The 19,193-nt window shown below is 50.8% G+C and overlaps 1 protein-coding gene across 5 annotated transcripts in view; it reads right to left on the minus strand.

Moving 5' to 3' along the window:
- Window positions 1-4,997: 4,997 nt before the first annotated feature.
- The window catches only part of COL4A4 (collagen type IV alpha 4 chain), a 125,980-nt gene continuing 111,784 nt past the window's right edge, over window positions 4,998-19,193 (minus strand). For 4 of the 5 annotated variants that reach the window (XM_077869030.1, XM_077869029.1, XM_077869027.1 and 1 more), the window contains 4 exons: window positions 14,507-14,623; window positions 12,630-12,818; window positions 10,841-11,127; window positions 4,998-10,409 (listed from right to left, as the gene is read on the minus strand). In XM_077869030.1, coding sequence (XP_077725156.1) covers window positions 10,146-10,409; window positions 10,841-11,127; window positions 12,630-12,818; window positions 14,507-14,623 — 857 coding nt within the window. In that variant the 3' untranslated portion in view covers window positions 4,998-10,145. Of the gene's footprint in view, window positions 10,410-10,840; window positions 11,128-12,629; window positions 12,819-14,506; window positions 14,624-19,193 lie in introns of those variants that run through there. The other variant, XM_077869031.1, reaches the window with a different exon arrangement.

A 19,193-nucleotide genomic window follows, 5' to 3' on the forward strand; every position in this document is an offset into this window, starting at 1 on the left:
TCCTTATGGTTACTTTATTCCTGATAGACTAGCCTATGACCAATGCTTCTTATTTTCAGTTTCCATCTTCTATTTTTTCCTGCAATAAGGAATCCGCAAGGCTATGTCCACAAACTGGAATTGGGTTGAGAAAGACAAAAGCAAGTGTATTAGACTAATTACCTCTAATGGAGAATAAGCATTTAGGGCTGTTTTAATCATTTGGTTGGTAGTTGGGTTAATAGCAATTTCCCCATTGTCCATTAAGCACCCAGCTGCCCTACTTTGGTTGTGGTCAGACAACTTAGGAGACCTCTCGGTTCAGAATCTTCCTGAAGGGTGAGGGGATGGTTACATGGCTTCCTGGTAATGACCTCGAGTGCGCTGCCTGTGATGCCAAGGTCGTACATGCTAGTTTGAGCTCCCTCCATCCTTTGAAGCCCTGTGCTGCCCACGCGCAGGCCGGCAGCGAGTGGCAGGGTTTGGTAGGAGCAGAGCCAGCCTACGTACCTGACACTCGTTCTGCCCCTGGGGGGGCCAGTTACATAAGAGATGAGACTCGCCACCCAGGACAGACCGTGAGACAGGGTGTGACAGCGCTGGCCTCCTCGCTCCCAGGCTTCGTTCCTCCTGAGAGCTTCAGTATCAGGTAAATCACTGTATTCAGCTGGACACGTTTAGCAAACCTTGTACGTACAGCTCTTCCTTTCCCTTCCCGTGGAGCACTGCGATCCTTTCCTGCCCCACCCACCCCCAGTCTTGCAGTTTAGAACCACGGACTCTATGTAGAGGACCTTAACATCTCTCAATTCCTTGCTCTACTCAACACTTAAAATACCTCTTCCCTCAGCTCCTCCAGTTAATCTTCCAAAATTGACCCCTGTGCTGGGCACTCCTCACCTCCGTAGCCTTTATTGTCTCTGTTGCAAAAGCACGAAGGTCACACTCCACAGGCTCGACCATGAGGCTCCAGCCAGCCTTTCCACCTCATCCCCAGTTACCCCTAACGGTCTGTGCGTCCGCTCGCTGGTCTCCCCCTCTAAGGCAGGAGCTTTCCTGCCTCTGTGGCTTAATCGCGACGTGCTTTTACACGGGACAGTCTCTTCCCCTCTCTCGGCCCATCCAGGCCCTGTCCTGCCCCGGATACCACAGCCCAGCATGATCTCCTGCTCCTGTTGGCTGTTGGTCATAGTTTCCACGGCCTCTTGGAATTGCTTCTAGGTGTTCTACAGCGACGATGTCTTCTCTCTAGGCTTCATGAGGCAGGGGCCATGACCACTTCTGTGTGTCTCCTCACAGTTCCTCGAGCAATGCTCTGTCTGGAATGTCAGAACCAGTAAGTGCCGTGGACTGAAACAGCAGCTCATGATACCGTCCCCGGCGGCACGTGTTAAGAGATAGACGTGTTGTTAATGGACACTGTTGTGGTTTTTTGATGTTTTCTTGAATCCCATCAAGGAAGGAATACCATGAAGGAAAGGATTTACCCCTAGAAAGCATTTCAGACTCTTCCCAAGCTTCCCAAGATAGCACGCCCAGTGGTAAGAAAGTGGGAAGGTGTCGCCACCCTTGTGTGTCGGTCTGAGGCCTCCCCCCACGTCACAGCACAAGATCCAAGATCCCAGTCTGTCCAAAAACTACCACTGAGGACTCCCTGTCTATACCACCAAATCTCGTCATTATAATTTGCAGGAATGCTTTTGATGTGTCTGCTCCTTTTTTTTCTTCTATTGAAGTTTGGGGCAAGGGAGAGTGATCTTGACATCTTGTTCAGATGACAGAAATGAACTGGCGGATTTGAACGTATGGTTTAGGATTTGTCAACGAAAATTAGAACATGGTCAGTAGAAATCATATTTGGTGGTAACACATATCGGTGCTTGGGAAGAGAATGAATGAGATGATCAAAATCCGTTGTCTCGTGTGGCTGAAAGAGGCTCTCGGCATCTGGGGCCGCACAAGCACCACCCGGGAAGCGGCGCCCTGCCGCATGGCTCTCGGTAAACACAACCTGACGTGGGTCCCTTTTCTGAGCATTGAAACAAGCTGCTCGCCCACTGGCCGGGCTTTCTGCCAGGAAGTTGTGAAGTTGTTTCTCTCACTTTGCTCCCTCCTAAATACCCTGCTCAGTGTCTGGAGGGAAGTGTTAAAAGCAAGAGCAAATCGAAGCGGGGCACCTGGGTGGCCTCATGTTTGAGCATCTGCCTTCAGCTCAAGTCACGATCCTGGGGTCCTGGGATCGATTCCTGCATCCGCCTCCCCACAGGGAGCCTGCTTCTCCCTCTGCCTGTGTCTCTGCCTCTCTCTGTGTGTCTTTCATGAATAAATAAATAAAAACCTTTAAAAAAAAAAAAAGACAATTACTATATGAAGTCATTCATGTGTGGAATCTTAAAAAAAAAAAAACAAAAAACTCAAAAACAGTAGAATGGTGGTTACCAGGAGGGTGGGGAGAATTGGGAGATGGTGATACAAGCTCAGTTATAAGACGAATGACTCCTCGGTATCTAACATACAGCGCACAGTGACTATAGTTAATAATACTGTATTATACACATGAAATTTGCTAAGAAAATGGGTCTTTATGGTTCTCATCACCAGGGAAAAATAATGAGAATTGGAGGTAGAGGGGGGGAAAAAAACCTGGTCTCAAGTAGTTTACAGGCACCAAAATCCTTCTCCAATTGCAGTGTGCACAAATGCATTTTTTAAGGGATTTTTATTTATTCCTGAGAGACGCACAGAGAGGCAGAGACACAGGCAGAGGGAGAAGCAGGCTCCATGCAGGGAGCCCGATGTGGGACTCGATCCCCGGACCCGGGATCACGCCCTGAGCCAAAGGCAGACGCTCGACCGCTGAGCCACCCAGGGGCCCCCAAGTGCATTGTAAGATGATCACCAGGGGCATGTGGGGGACTCAGTCGGTGAAGCGTCTGATTCTTGGTTTCAGCTCAGGTCATGATCTCAGAGTCTGAGACTGAGCCCCTGTGGGGCTCCGAGCTCAGTGTGGAGGCTGCTCGTCCCTCTCCTGTTCCTCCCCTGCTCTTGCTCGCTCGCTCTCAAATAAAGCCTAAAAAAAAAAAAAAAAAAAAAAAAGACAATTGTCTATTACCTGCCAGGATTGTGACAACCATCCTGCCAGAGAACCAGGGAGCCTGTTTCCAGTTTGCACCCCGCGGCTCGGACCGGGCTCTCAGCAGCCGGTCGCCCGCAGCCCCGGCGGGGTGGCCTGGGGCCGAGCGCCTGCACCTCCGCACAGACCTCTGAGCCGAAGCGCTTCGTGCAGCCGCAGCCCCTCGCCTCCTGCCAACAGGGTCCCGGTCACGCGGCTCGCGGCCCCGGCTGGGAGGCTCGGAACGGCCCGGCCTGATGTTCCAGATGTAGAAGGTGCTGGTTAGTCCTTGTTAGGGTGAGGGCCGAACCCCGGGGGCGGGTGGCACCCGTGCTCACGGGCTCGTTATCCCCGCGCATCGTGTATGTCGTAGAGCAGGGGGACTCCTTTGCGATCAAAACATTTTACTCATTTCAAAATGTTCTTACTTTTTCCAAAGAGACAAAACTGATGCCTGGTTGAGAATTGCCTTGTTAGCGGATAGCATCCTAAACCCCCTGGGATCCCCGGGGGGCGCAGCGGTTTGGCGCCTGCCTTTGGCCCAGGGCGTGATCCTGGGGACCCGGGATCGAGTCCCACATCGAGCTCCCTGCACGGAGCCTACTTCTCCCTCTGCCTGTGTCTCTGCCCCTCTCTCTCTATGTCTATCATGAATAAATAAATAAATAAATAAATAAATAAATAAATAAATAAAAATCTTAAAAAAAGAAAAAAAAGAGAATCCTAACCCCCAGGTATTTCCCCATTGAAGATGCAAGCCCGGCATCGTGGCCTACCTGCTGTTGGGAGAACAAAGCCAGCCACGTTGGCTGGTGCCGCAGCGCCCGAGCCTCCAGGGAAGGAGGGACGTCCAGATGCTTCTTTGTCCCGCTCCTGAGGGCCCGACCTGGATTGCACATCGAGGGGCTCCAGAGGCCCGACCAGTGTGCAGCGCCCCCGAGGTACGGGGGGCCTCCTAGGTTCCCCAGCTGCCTCCCTCCGAGGCCGGCTGAGGACCGTGTCCACGCCGAGCGGGGAGGGTTGCCTGAGGATCTGAGACCTGGGCCTGGGTCGCGGTAGCAACAGTTCAGAGTGACACCTCGCTGGGACCCTCCATTTCACCAGCCAACCCACAAACGGGGAAGCTTCCGGGAGGTGATGGTACAGCCACCCGTAAGAGCGCAGCCCTTAGGGACAGGCCAGGGTTCACGGTCCCCTGGATGCTGACCGTGGCCCGGAGCAAGTTCCTCATTCTCCCTAAACCTCAGTCTTCCCATCTGTAAAATAGGATAGTTGAGAGGTTGAGAGGGAGCCCATATGACAGGGTTCCTGTCACTTAGTAGGTGCTCAAGAAACGCTGAATACAGTTCTTTCTATCAGGTGAAAGCCTGGACCAAATACCCCTACTTCAAAAGAGGAATTCCATGAAAAGCTATTGGCCACCAATGCCTACCCAACTTCCAGTTGGTATGGTTATCAGTGACAGGACCTTACATTGCTTTCTCTTTGTTGTTGTAGCTCTAAGCTTAATGCTCGGGACAACCCGGTGAAGCAGATGGTGTCGTTCTCCTTCAATTAATGGGACAACGGAGCTCCACAGGGTCTGAGCCCCCTGCCCACTGCCCACACAACTCAACAGGGGTTGATGCAGACCGTCTGGCCCTGAGACCTGGTTCCTTGTCCATCACCTACCCCATCACTGTGTGCTGGCCAGTCCTTCCCAGAGCCTCAGAATCCCGTCCTTTGGCTCAAAGGGGGGACTTTCTACGCTCTGCCCACACCTTTCCCACCCAGTCTACACCTTGACCATGAAACCCATTCTCTCCACCAAGCCAGCTCCAAAGTGGGCCACAGTAGGAGTGAAGCACATCAAAAAAGCAAACTTGCTTTGGCTTGAAAGAAAATATATGCACCACATAAAACAGAGTTGTTTTGGGAGGTCATCACAGAATTTTATATATAATGAACAATATTATAACTTGTAATACAACAAAGATTTAGGTGTCAATAACCGACCAGGTATCTTGCAAATGTTACATTTGAAAGTCTTTATACTTTACAACCACAGGTTAGAGAAAGGGATGCAATTTATTGGACACATCTCACATTTTCTCCTATGAATCGTTAAATATTTAAGCACCATAAATTCAAGCATTTCACATGGATGTGGCAGTCAGTCTTGGTGGTTTAAAATGCATTATGCAGAGTCTCTAGCAGATAATAACAGTGACAATTGCAGAGGACTGATTTTTAATGTCGATTGTTTTGTTCCCTGCAGAACTTCCTGATAATGTCCCTGTAGGAAATTGTGATTTGTGTGTGGGGGGGGTGGGGGTGCGGGGGGGGGGGGACAGGTTACAGTAACTTTGAGAATTGAAATAAAATAACATTCCCAAAGACACTATGAATTGGCCAGATATAAATAATTCTAATCAGTAATTTCTATGCCCTGTAAGAATCATGATACAATTCTACTATGGACCAAAAAAAAAAAAAAAAATCAAGAAATGTTTTTTCATATTAAATTGTTGTAAAAAGATGTGGCCAGAATAAATGCATAATGACTGCTGTATGCTAGACATATAATCTAACTCAATTTTCAATGTAAGAGTAGGTGTTATGTCCCATTTTATAAATGAGGAAAATGAGGTTCAGACAGTAGGTGTAACTCACCCCGGGTGACCCCGCTGGAAAGTGACAGAGCCAGATTCCAACCAACTCCAAAACCCACATTTTCCCACTATTCTTGCGGTCATACCGAATGAAAGTAAAGAATTACCAAATTCGGTTTGGTGGGTTGATAGAAACAACTCTAATGCAACTCCCCGGAACACACAGAACGGTTTGCTTTATTATAATCTGTAAGAGGCTCAAAATAAAATCTGATAAAAATCCAGTTTTCGTGGACCGCCCCATTGACTATTTTCCTAAGCACCAAACACATAAACACAAACTTCATCGGCGTGATCTTGACTAGGAAGCTCTTACATGAGGAGGGAGGACAGGCTACAGCAGGAGTTGAGTCTGGTCACATTTCAGTGAGGAGCCTTCTCTCAGCCAAATCTCATGGATCTCATCGTTTCTGAAATTTCAGTTTTAGAAAAGTAAGCTATATTTCAGGGGGCGATGATGGTTAAAGACCATCCATTGGCTTTCTGTCAATAACTGTTAAGAGAAGATTCGGGGTGTGCAGGTACATTGGCAGCTTCACATGTTTTGAAATAAGAAATGGTTTCTATTACCATTTTGTCCACGAGAACCCTATGTGCACAGACCTAACGCCTAACGATACTCACTGAACTGTCATTGAACCTATCAATATTGCAACTATCAATATTGCACTCAGCTCCCCGTAGGCACGGGGTGTACAAAGCTGAGCAAAGCATGGCCCTGCCCTCGAGGGGCTTGCATTTTAGCAAGAGCATGGAGGAGGCGTGATGAGACCTCACAGGAGCGAGGAGGGAGCCTAAGAGCGGCCAAGCCCAGTTGTCGAACTGGGAGCACTGAAAGGGACTCCAAGTCTCCATGGGGAAATTCGTACACCCTCCCCCAGAAGTTCATTCAGTCTTAAAACAAGCAGGTGGGGGCACCTGGGTGGCCCAGTCTGTTAAGGGACTGCCTTTGGCTCAGGTCATGGTCTCAGGGTCCTGGGCTCGAGCCCCACGTCAGGCTCCCTGCTCAGTGGGGAGAGCCTGCTTCTCCCCCTCTCCCTCTGCTGCTCCCTCTGCTTGTGCTGTCTCTCCCTCCCTCACACATAAATAACATCTTTCAAACAAAAATATTTTTTAACAAAAGGAGCAGAGTGTCCCAGGTAAACTTACTTGAGCGGGGAGAAACTTACTTATCACTGGGAGAAAGAGCAGAGGAGCAAGTCACAGAGCTGGGACATGCCTCTGGGATGAGGGTACAGGTGAGCTGCGGGCAGCCTGGCAGCCTGTCACCCCACGGGAAGTCACTTGGATTTCAGGAGTCATTGAATGATTTTTAACCCATTTCTAAAAACAAAATCAAGTTTGCCTCGTGGAGAAAGGACTGGCGTTAGGCAGTGGAGGCATCCAGTGGGAGCTGTTTGCTATCAAGAGTATGGGGCAGGGGGGTGGGGGGGGCGGATGCAGCAATCCCCAGGAAGGGGTCAGTATATGGGTCAAAATAATCAGTATATGGGTCAAACGAACTAGGAAATACTCTGCTTTCATCTTAAAGTGTACATTTTTTTTCCCTCCTTTTTACCTGAGTTTTTAGGTCTGGGGAAGATGAGAAAGAATGAGCCACCCACCACTCGCAGCACAGAGGCTGGGTACCTGGACAGGTGCGTGGATGGGCTCCACTCATGGAGAATAAGAGACCAGGAGGAAACAGACGGCCCCCTGCCGCCCTGTGACCCCCTGCACAATCCAGGTGCATTCCAGCCAGGAGGTGGGGGAGGGGGCTCCTGGGAAGGAAAGTTGGAGAAGGCTCATGACCAGCCCTGGATTAGAACCACCCTAAAGCTTTGCTCATCCTTCACACAGAAAGGATATTTCCAAGTACACTGATACATAAACAGGTGAGGCGAGCAGAGTCTTCTAACCCAAGGAGTCATTTCTTCCACCGTGTTGCTCTTTAGACCAGTTAAAATAATTTTTCAAAATCCGAAGGCAACAACTGTGTAGCATTCAGAGAGGGGCTCTTGCAATGTCAGTATTTTGAACAACCAGTCTCAAACACAATCCCAGGCTCACCGTGGAGTAAATCGCCCACTTAATTCAACCTGTGTCTTAAGATGTATTTGGCAAGCTTATTAGGATAATATTCTGATGTCTTTAAAATACTTCAGGGCACCTGGGTGGCTCAGAGGGTGAGCGTCTTGCCTTTGGCTCAGGGCATGATCTTGGGGTCCTGGGATCGAGTCCCACGTCGGGCTCCCTGCACGGAGCCTGCTTCTCCCTCCGCCTGTGTCTCCGCCTCTCTCTCTCTCTCTCTGTGTGTCTCTCATGAATAAATAAATAAAAATCTTAAAAAAAAAAATACTTCCGCAAGCAAGGTATGTCTCTGATGTTCTATTTATCACCCTATCTCTTCTCAGGAAATGCTCTCAGACCAAACTCACAAATGAACAAGATGAAATTTTAGAAGGTTTGATGTTTGGTAACAACATATAATAAGCCTGGGGAAGCAGGAAAATGTAATTATAAACGAAGTTGAAATTGGCTTAAATTTCAGGTGTTCAAAAATATTTAATAAATATGCCATAGTATGATTAAAAATAATCAGTATATGGGTCAAACGAACTAGGAAATACTCTGCTTTCATCTTAAAGTGTACATTTTTTTTCCCTCCTTTTTACTGGAAAGTATTAAAATAAATTGCCATCCCGGGAGTAGCCCATAGCAAGACTCATTTGAAATACGTTCTACATATAAGAGCTCATTGCTAATCAATGTTTGGCAAAGAAAACAACTCTTGTAAACAAAATTTTAATTGAGTTTTTCTTCCCTCAATTATTTTTAAGTGGGTTGAAACTAAGCACGAAAATGAGTGTCACGTGCTCACGAGACATTTCCTCAGTTTTTTTTTTTTCTTCTAAAATGACATGTTTTTGAAGGAGGAAGGCAGGTTTCCCATCATTTATTTCTCACAAGCTTTCTGATTTTTAGGATGAGGCCCCTGAATCCCTACCAGAATAGGAAATGTATACCTTTGCTATTCAGAAAACCACTCATCATAAATTGGCATATCTTCTAAACTTTTATAGAATATATTAATGCCAAGCGTCAAACTGCTGCCTTAGTAGAATACTGACAAAAAAAAAAAAAAAGAATGGTTTTAAAATTGGCAAAACAAGATGCTTCTGTAAAAAAAACAGGAACAGGAACGTAAAATTCAGGCTGTAGGTTGTTTTTGTTTCTTTTCAAATAGCACCATATCCTCTTGGTGGGGTGACCATGACTTAAATGACTCCTCTCACCCAGGTTTAATTAAGCCGGCCCTTAATTTTCTCCCAAGTGCGTAATGATAACGCTGTCACTTCCCTGTATAAAATGCCATTATGTTTTGGGGGAAAAGCATCCCCGGGTGGGCTTCGAGGCAGCTCTGCAGGTGCTCCTGGGGAAGGGGCAGGAGGCTTTGTGTGAGCTGCACGCGCCTGAGAAGCCCCATGTGGCTTCAGTCCCATTAGTGCGCACACACCGAAGGCTGGCTGGACCCCGACTGGGGAAGTGCTGTCTGCTTGGAAGTTCACTGCAACGGGGAGTCAATTTTTTTGTGAATCACTGCCTCAATATTCATTAACAGCTCTTAGGCTCTTAATCCCTTATTGAATATATTTTCCCCCCATAAAAGCTAGTTTTCAAAAGGGTTGCCAAAGTAGGCCCTTCCATTCTCTGAAAAAAATGCAGAAGACAACATGTTTTATGTTCATCTGTGATGTGTCTATGCTAATGTAACATCTCCCGAATTCAGCAACTGTGGTCCTTCCTGGCATAATGATTCATTCTGCTTCGAAATGAACTGTTAAGGCTGGCGGTGTGGGTCTTCTTCTACCTCTCCTTGGGTCACAGCTTTACAATTATTTAAAGTGCACGGGGAAACAGATTACAGAGGGAATCACTCTGAGATGTTGGAAATCTCTACTCTCTAGTTTCATTTGTTGGCCTATTTATTTTTTTCCTGCAAAACCCATCCAGAAGCCCAACGTATCACAGAGTAATTGACTTCAATTGCTTGACGCGCTGTTAACCAATGAGGGAAGTTTTCGGTAATATAATTTGTAACCTGGCCTTTATCATCTCTTTGCCTTCCTGTGAAATTAGCGTAATTTTAAATAAAACCAGCTCTTCCATCATCCTCCAAAACATAAGAATATCTGGGCTTCATCTAGGTTGGTAGGTCCAAACAAATCCATAGGGGAGCATTTCCTTAATCTGTCCCGAACAGAGGGAGGAATGACGGGATGGCGGGAATAGCCACATGGAAACATAAGGGACCGCTGAAACTGGAGTCTGAAATGAGCACCATTAATCTCTTAGCACAGCCGGGGCTCCTGGAGCCCCCGAGGAAGTTTCTCCTGGAGACATGTTGGTGAGTTGTGGGTTCCCTAGCCATACTTCATGCAGACCTGGCACCTGCTGATTCTCTGGCGCTGGGCCTGGCTTTCTTTCAAGGTGTCTGGTGATGGTGCCGAGGAAAACTGCAAGTCAGGCCTCACCGTCGTCAGCCAGAAGCTATACTCATTTGCAAAAAAGTGGCAAGTTCCCTGTCGGCCTTGGCATTCGAGGAACGGTGCGGCTCGGAAATCTTCCAGACAGCTGCCGGGGGACATGAGGGCCTGCCCTCCTCCTTGGTCTCCAGCCCCTGTGTGCTGCCAGGACAACGGGACAGAGTTAGGGCGCAGACAGGTGCAGACTTCCCCAGACCCAGTCAGTGCCACATGGAGGCCTGGGCCTAACTTTACAGTTTTCCTGAAATTATCCAGGGAAGAACCAACTAGGACCTGCTGAGGAAAGGAGTAGTGGACACGCAGACGTGCACACAAATGAAACCACCTCCTCTGAGGACTGAAGCAAATCCAACTTCTACGCTATAGCAAAAGCATAAAAAAAACCAATCGGCAATAAGAAGGAAAGAATGGCCCCGTGTCTCAAGAGGCTATGGTTTGGGGTGCAGGTGTCTTCACAATCATGTGTCCTCTAGCTGTCTGGCCATCTGGCTGAGTGGGGGAATCACTGGCCAGTCCAGACAGAAGGGGCAAGCAAGGGGTGTTGCGAGGTGGCGGGTGCACACGGGGCTCACCATCAGGAACGAGTACCCGATCCAGAGGCTCCTCCAGCTCCGTGGACATGGCGGGATGGACCGGTCCTGGCTGTGCAGCGCCACCACGGGGGCTGGGGCCTCGCACACGGCACAGCGGCTGATGTAGGGGCGGATCTCCTCCTCTGAGAGCGGCATCATGGGCAGGGGCGCAGCACTGGCCAGCCAGTAGGACCGGTCGTTTCTCCGGGCGTAGTGGCACACTTGGTGGATGTTGCAGTAGGCAAAGGGCAGGGTGCTGAACATGGGAAGGCAAGACCCTGCCAGACCTTGGGAGGCAAGACGACACCATGTGGCAGATGAGCAGCCCATCCCGGTGTGCCCAGGGTCCCCTCCTGCATGTGCCACCCGCAGACACACCTCCTACCATACCTGGGCCCCCACCGAGGCCCGCCTCTGTGTCAGTGAAAGCAGGGTGTGCACCTGACCATTCCTGCCACCTCCCTGGTCCTGGGGCCACAGCCCTCACTCCCTCGTTCACTCAACATCCACTCATGAGCCAAGCAGTGGGCCGGCTGCTGGAGGGGCGCACAAAGCTCATGCCCTGGCCTGGCTGGGGAGACGGCTGGGCCATCGGGGCAGTGAAAACCCAGCCTGGCTGGCCCTAGGAGCGAGCCCCAGGGAGCACCGAGACTTCCAGAGAGGCTAAGTGGAAGAATGATTTACACTAGGACCTGAGATAGGAAAAGGATTTGCCCAGGTTTGAAGACAGCGACTATTCAGAAGAGATAGAGCAGGAAGAGAGGGCCAGAGTGGAGGAGCGAGGAGCACAAAGAATTCAAAGGCATTCCATGGGGGTGGAGGGGAGGCAGGAGGGGATGTCTGTGTGTGTGTCTGTCTGTCTCAGGGTGTCTGTAGAGACATCAGAGCAGAGGCTAGGGGCTTCGTCCGTCTTGTAAGGAGCCTAGATTTTATGAGTGGGCTCTGGCTAGACCAGGGTGGGAGGCGACGGATGGAACAGAGGCCAGGCAGGGAGGAGGCCGGATGCAGAAGGGAGAGTAGGAGAAAAGTAAACAGAGACAAGATATTAAACACTACTTCTCTCCCCCCACTGCCCCCCTGCCACCCCAGGCCCCCCTAATGCCAAGGGCTGTAGCTAGGCCCAACGCAGAACGAGCTGTAAGTAGCTGCCACTGCTCGGCCTGCACTCCTGGAGCACCCTTGCTAACAGCGGGGGTCATAGCCCAGGGTGGGCAGTACCAGGGCTCCTCCTCCACCAGTGCTCCCTGGTGCCATAGCGATACCTCCAGCACCCACCACCCAACCATCATGCTCTGGGAAAGACAGGGCGCCGGCACCTGGGTAGGTAAACTCCTGGCTTGAAATCCAGCCCTGAGGCTTACGGATCTGCTACTGAAAATGGACCAGTGGGGCACCTGAGTGGCTCAGTCATTAAGCATCAGACTCTTGGTTTCAGCTCAGGTCACGATCTCAGGGTCGTGGGATCGAGCCTGGCACCAGAAGCTACATTTTATACATGCGTTACATTTGATTTACTGAGAAAGAAGTATTTTTGTAAAAAAAAAAAAAAAAAAAAAAAAAAAGAGTAAGTAGCCAGGTGAGAACTACGGTAGCCAGAACGAGCAGCTCTGGTGCCCCACGGGGTCACAGGTTTCAAGGAATTTCACTGGGAATTAGCAGGGTTGTTTCAAAAGAAAAAAAAAAACCCACCGGAGAGGGGTGGTCACTTAAAATGTTGATGAATCTGTGAAATTAACCCAAAAGTTGTACTCCTAAGCGAGGGACATGGTGACCACGTGCTCCAACATACCAAGGTCCTGATTGTGGGCCTTCTCCTGTCCTTCCAGGTATAACAGACTGTAGCCCGTCCAGAGCCTGGGCATGCCCGCGGGGCAGGTGGGCTCCCCATCCGTCTGACTGTGGAGAACCAGGAGGAAGCCACTGAGGTATCCAGGCCCAAACCCTCTGGGCCCGGGGTCCCCAATGGGCCCGGGGGGCCCTGGAGATATAAAGAAAAAAAATGAAGGCAGGTTAGGGGGGGTTGTTTCAACAAACACTTCTGAGCACCTCCATTCTGAGCACTCAGGGAGCCAGAGAGGAGCAGATAACTCAGCAGCAAGTGTTTATTCTGAGCATCTTCCTGGCGGTCAGAGTGAGTGAGCATAAAAATAGATGCCAGAGGGGAGGTGGATGGGGGTGATGGGGATTAAGGAGGGCACTCGTTGGGATGAGCCCGGGGTGACATGTCAATTCTACTCTTGAAACTAATACTATACTGCATGTTAACCAACCAGAACTTATTAATTTTATTATTTTTTTAACCAACTGGGATTTAAATAAACCCTTGAAACTACAAACCAAACAGCGAGCAAAAATCCCTGCCCTCCTAAAGTTTACATCCTATCTGAACGAGAGAAATGACAAACCATGAAATGTGTTAGGAAGTAAAAAAAGGATGGGCTGGTGTCACCCCTGTGGTGACACCTGGGACTGGACCGGGAGCCTGCTCATCCGAGAAGGGGGTCGCCCAAGCGGGTCTTCCTTACACCTCGCAGACTTCTCTCGGCCTCTGGCCCATCTCGGAGATGCAGGGGACGGGGGGGTCCCATGCACAACTAGCACCTTCTTTTAGGAGCCTGGGAGCGGGGAGGGAGGCCTGGTCCTACATTCTTGCTGGCAGGTGGGAAGCGAAGAGCTCATCGCAAGGCGAGCGGGGCCCGTCTCCCTGGCATCTCTAAGGGGTTGACCGGCTGAAGGAGGCCAGTGGCTACTTCCAAGTGCCAAGAGCAAAGGTGAGACCAAAAGGTGGTTTTGTTCTTTTTTTTTTTTTAACCTCACTTCTGGAAGACGGGCAGGCTCTCCCCATCTATACTGCAAAGCAGAGGTTAGAGTGCGGGCCTGGGCGCCGGATGGGGCCTGCTCACGTGCTTGGTGTGACCTGTCAAGGTGGCACGGGCGGGGGGCCTGGGCTTGGGAAGCAGAGCGTGGCAGCGCCGAGCCTCACTGCACACCGCAACTGGCTGAAGAGGAGGCGTAGGCGCCCTCTCGTTACAGACCTCACCACCCCCTTCACTCCTTCTCGTCGCCCACCTGGGAGATCCTCTCGAAGATGAGACGGTGCCTGGGGGCTCTTTGGGTCCCCAGCTCCCGGCATATTGCCTGGGTGCACGTTATATTTCAAACGACTCTTCTGGAATGCCTTGTCCCTCTCCTCGCCCAGTGCCAATCCCCAATTTCTTCCCTAAGAAGGGGCCTTGTATCCTATACAAATGCATCAACAGTTGTGCGATAAGATGATGTGAACCCAGAAAACAGGTCGAGCGACTGGGCCGGCGGTGGAAGGCGAGAACCCCCCGCCACCCCATCCTCAGCACGGCCCTCAGGGGCCATCGCCTGCACGGCCAGGCTTGCCCAGCTGAAACAGCCGAGCCTTTTATGATCACGAACAGCAGTCTGGGAAACTACTAAATGGGGGGGGGGGGTAGGCCTAGACTCCTCGTTACTGGGGCTGCGGATCAGTGCAGGGGGTTGGGGGGCCTCTGCCTCCCTAACACCTGGTGAGCCCAAACCTAAGGCAAATGCATTTAATAGGATCAGCTGGGCAAGCCGCTTGAGGGGCCGGGGTCCTGCACACAGTTCCCAGATCTGTGGTGTCAAGGAAACGAAGAGAAGCTGGACACTTGTTACCTGGTGCTCCGGGGCAACCGGCTTCTCCTGCGTCCCCTGTGCTTCCGGGAGGCCCCGGAGGTCCTGGGAGGCCGGCCTCGCCCCTCCTGCCCTCCAGTCCCGGCTCTCCTTTGCACCCTGCGAGAGAGATCAGGATGGAGGGGTGACACCGCGTATGACACCTGCGAGCCCCCCTCCCCGGCCCGTGTACCTGGCGCGGCCCGGGCTCCCTGGTGGGGCTGCACCCCGATAGCGCGTGTCGCTGTCCCAGGTACCGGGCGGGGGAGTTAGACCCTGAGCCCGAGCCACGGGCCCCAGGACTAAGCCATCGTGGCCATGGCCACCATGTGGAGCCGGGCTGGGGGGATGGTGGGGGGGGGCCCTTCACGTCGCCTCATATTCTGGTATGTTTGACTTTTTTAAAAAAACATTGAACATAGATGATGACTTCTACAATTAAAGATTGTCCTTAGTAACGATTTTTTTTTTTTTTTTTTTTTTTTTTTTAGAAAGCCGAGTGGAGGACTAAGTAAAATTTCAGAGGATTCAGTCGGGAGATCAAGTTAAATTTAGAGCGATGTAAGAGCAGCGGTTCTTTAAAAATACTGAGGCTTTAGGAGGCGGGAGGTACCAGCCTGTGCGGGGATTAACCAGCCGGGGCTTCTCGATGTGACCGTCGCTGTCATCTGCCTACCAGTGGGGAGACTGAGGCTCGGGAAGGTGACTGTTGGAGACCCCAGGGGTCAAGGCTGTGCCATGGGCCACCGGGCCCTGCTTCGGGATGAGCTGCGGCGCTCAGGTGCGCCCCCAGGAGGACGTAGACGTGGGGCTTGGCAGCCGTCACACCGGCTCTTTAGGTGTTTGGTTACTTTTGTGCAAGGCATCAACTCATGAGCCACCATCTCCTTTCGTGGGTACCAGACACGGTCCTTGTCTGGGGAGGAGCGCATTGCCATCAGCCTGGGTTACCTGACGACGAGCCCCCAGGGTTCTGGTGTCTACTTGTTTCCTTCCTTCCTTCCTTCCTTCCTTCCTTCCTTCCTTCCTTCCTTCCTTCCTTTTCCTTCCTTCCTTCCTTCCTTCCTTCCTTCCTTCCTTCCTTCCTTCCTTCCTTCCTTCCTTTTCCTTCCTTCCTTCCTTCCTTCCTTCCTTCCTTCCTTCCTTCCTTCCTTCCTTTTCCTTCCTTCCTTCCTTCCTTTTCCTTCCTTCCTTCCTTTTCCTTCCTTCCTTCCTTTTCCTTCCTTCCTTCCTTCCTTCCTTCCTTCCTTTCTTTTCCTTCCTTCCTTCCTTTTCCTTCCTTCCTTCCTTCCTTCCTTTTCCTTCCTTCCTTCCTTCCTTCCTTCCTTTTCCTTCCTTCCTTCCTTTTCCTTCCTTTTCCTTCCTTCCTTCCTTTTCCTTCCTTCCTTCCTTCCTTTTCCTTCCTTCCTTCCTTCCTTCCTTCCTTCCTTCCTTCCTTCCTTCCTTCCTTTTCCTTCCTTCCTTCCTTCCTTCCTTCCTTCCTTCCTTTTCCTTCCTTCCTTCCTTCCTTCCTTCCTTCCTTCCTTCCTTTTCCTTCCTTCCTTCCTTTTCCTTCCTTCCTTCCTTCCTTCCTTCCTTTTCCTTCCTTCCTTCCTTCCTTCCTTCCTTCCTTCCTTCCTTCCTTTTCCTTCCTTCCTTCCTTTTCCTTCCTTCCTTCCTTCCTTCCTTCCTTCCTTCCTTTCTTTTCCTTCCTTCCTTCCTTTTCCTTCCTTCCTTCCTTCCTTCCTTTTCCTTCCTTCCTTCCTTCCTTCCTTCCTTCCTTCCTTCCTTCCTTTTCCTTCCTTCCTTCCTTTTCCTTCCTTCCTTCCTTCCTTTTCCTTCCTTCCTTCCTTTTCCTTCCTTCCTTCCTTCCTTCCTTCCTTCCTTCCTTCCTTTTCCTTCCTTCCTTCCTTCCTTCCTTCCTTTTCCTTCCTTCCTTCCTTCCTTCCTTCCTTCCTTCCTTCCTTCCTTCCTTCCTTCCTTCCTTCCTTTCCTTCCTTCCTCCTTTCCTTTCCTTCCTTCCTTTCTTTCCTTCCTTTCCTTCCTTTCTCTCTCTCTCCCTCTCTCCCTCTCCCATGAATTACCCCAAAGCCAACCATTAAGTCGGAGAGACTTAATGACTTAAAGACTTAAATGACTTAAAGACTTTTTCACTCTTGGACTCGTTCTTCCAAGGAGGGGAGAGCCACCCCTTGGAAGAGTCCGGGAGAGACGGAGGGGACTGCCACACTCGGGTGATCAGATGGCTGCCCCCCTCGATTTCCTGTCTCACACAGGACCCCCCTCTCATAGCCATTTGAAATACCTGCCCCTCCAAATCTCACTGCTTTTGAAATTCTGATCTAATCTCGCCTGCCTGAGGGTGTCCCATGCCAACCTCCTGCTTCTGTCCCCACAGCCAGCCCCGGGCCCTCGCCTCCCCTTCCCATGCTGGGTGAGCTAGCGGGGGGCTTCCCAGTATTCCGGGCTCTCGGGGTGCTGTCATTGCACTTGGGGTTTTAAACAAATTCTCTTGGATTGTCAGGCAGTTCCTGGACTGTGTTGCGCACACGGTTATCATTCAGTAAGTGAGAAAGGAGGCCTCTGCCTCTCCCGTCTGGGCGAGCGATGGCCTCTCCTTTCCAGTAACTGGGCCGAGACCTCTTTCCGGGTGGGGCGGCTGTGCGCTGCCTGGCCCGTCCCTCGCCACCAGCTTCAAAGAGAACATCAGTTGCTTTGGAAGGAACACAGGGCCCGGATGGTGAGCTCAGAGCATTCTTTTATCTCCCCCCACCTGCCCCCCAACGAGATGATTGCAACATGTGGCCACTGTGCTATTCTGGAAAAGGCTGCCCAAGTGCTGACAAGCCACCAAACGGGCCGATCACTGAAAAGGCAGCAGGCATCTTCCTGAAAATATCATCGGGCGGCGAGATCACTGTCGATCTAGGGAAAGGGCACCCCCACCCCCCCCACCACCAGATGTTAGGATATAGGCTTTGTTCCCTTTGGAGATATTGTCAGGCCATTTCCAGACAGAGGAAGGAAGGCCCCTGTTAACCGAGCTGTGGGCTCGGAGCCCTTCACTGTGTGGACTCTACTTGGTTCTCTACTTGGAACTTGTTTTAAGGACCATGACTGCACCTAAAAGTCCTCCTGTGCCTGACGGCTTACCGCCTCTGAGAGCATCACATGTTGACTTGGAGATTAAAGACACTCTCACAGGGTGTGGGGAGGTCCATTAGGCGGCAACAGTTCAAACCAATATGGAAACAACCCCTGTGTTCATCCCAGGAAGCCCCAGCCTTGGAGTCACCCCCCACCCCTGCCCAGGAAGGAAAAGTTGTAGATCAAAGAGACGTGTGAGCAGAAAAACATTAGGCCTTCCATGGTGGAGGACACTTAAGAGACACAGTTACATTTAGGGTGGCTGTTACCCACTCATACTGCGCAGGAAAGAGCCAGAACTTTGGGTGGTTTTTTGTGTGTTTTGTTTTTTGTTTTTTTTCTGGACAGATCTCAGCTGCGGCACCTGATTACAAAATCAGCTTAGCAATGAAAGAGGTTGTGGAAGGGAAGCCAAAAGGAAACCAACAATGTCATTTTAAGTGGAGGTGGTTCTTTCTGGTGGCAGCTAATCCTTTGCGACCAAGCTTGGGGATGCCATATACAGCCCCCAAACCGTGCTGAAAGAACTGCCTTCAGAAAAGGACAGATGACGAGCAACATGCCCTGCGGGTGACCCAATCAGGCAGGGCTAGGCCACTTTAGACCCTCAGAGGAGACTTGTCACCTTTTAGAAATTAGACAGTGTGGCCGATGTGTCCAGGGTGGCCAGCAGAAACAGGCAGGGCAAGGGGGCCAAAGAATATATTGCAGGCAAAGAGGTCCTTGATAACAAGAGCTGGAGGCCTGTATCAGGGAAGAGGGACCCAGATGGGAACACTGGCTTGGCTCGAGCGTGGGTACTGGGGAGTGGGGCAGGAAGGAGCTCTGGAGGAGCTGAGCCATGGAGCAACACAGTCCTGCTGGGAGACCATGGGAAGAATGGGGGGCACTCTACGGGAAGGGCTGTGTCCTTTTTTTTTGACTAACAGTCACACTTTGTGGCACAACAGTGACCCCAGGTGTCCCCACTGCCAGCAGGAAAACTCAGTGACGCCAATAAGGAGAGGGCACAGGAAGCCAGAGAAGACCCTTCTGAGGCCACCTGCAAACAGATGAGCCCATCTGACCCTGAGTCGGGCAGAACCAGAGCTGACAGGTGATCACACCTGGGCCCAGGGGGACTGTCACTTCTCCTTCACAAGCTCACAATCTATAAGAGAGAATCTTGTATGTGCCCAAGCCAACTATTTGCCCATTTGGTTTTTTTATTCCCAATTGCTTTCTTTGTTTTCCAAAGCCACCATCGTGGGTGAGCCTGACTGCCCAACTAGTCTCAGCTGCTATTGGGGGGGCAGCAGTGGATCTCGATCCGGGTTGTCCGCTAGACTCATCTGGGGAGCTTTTCAAAACACGGATACTCGAGCTCTCCCTCTCTCTGCATTCTGTTGGTCTGGGAGGAGGCCCAGGCATCACTATTCTTTCTAGCCCCTCCAGGTGATTCTAACCTACAGTTAGGATTGAGTCACCAAGGATGGTGTCACTCTTAGCTGAGTCTTCCAAAGACAGGACTCATATAATATGGTTAGGGTTTCTCAAACTTGAATACACACACAGACACACACAC

The sequence above is a fragment of the Canis aureus genome, chromosome 24 (assembly GCF_053574225.1).
Source record: "Canis aureus isolate CA01 chromosome 24, VMU_Caureus_v.1.0, whole genome shotgun sequence".
Classification (NCBI taxonomy): Eukaryota; Metazoa; Chordata; class Mammalia; order Carnivora; family Canidae; genus Canis; species Canis aureus.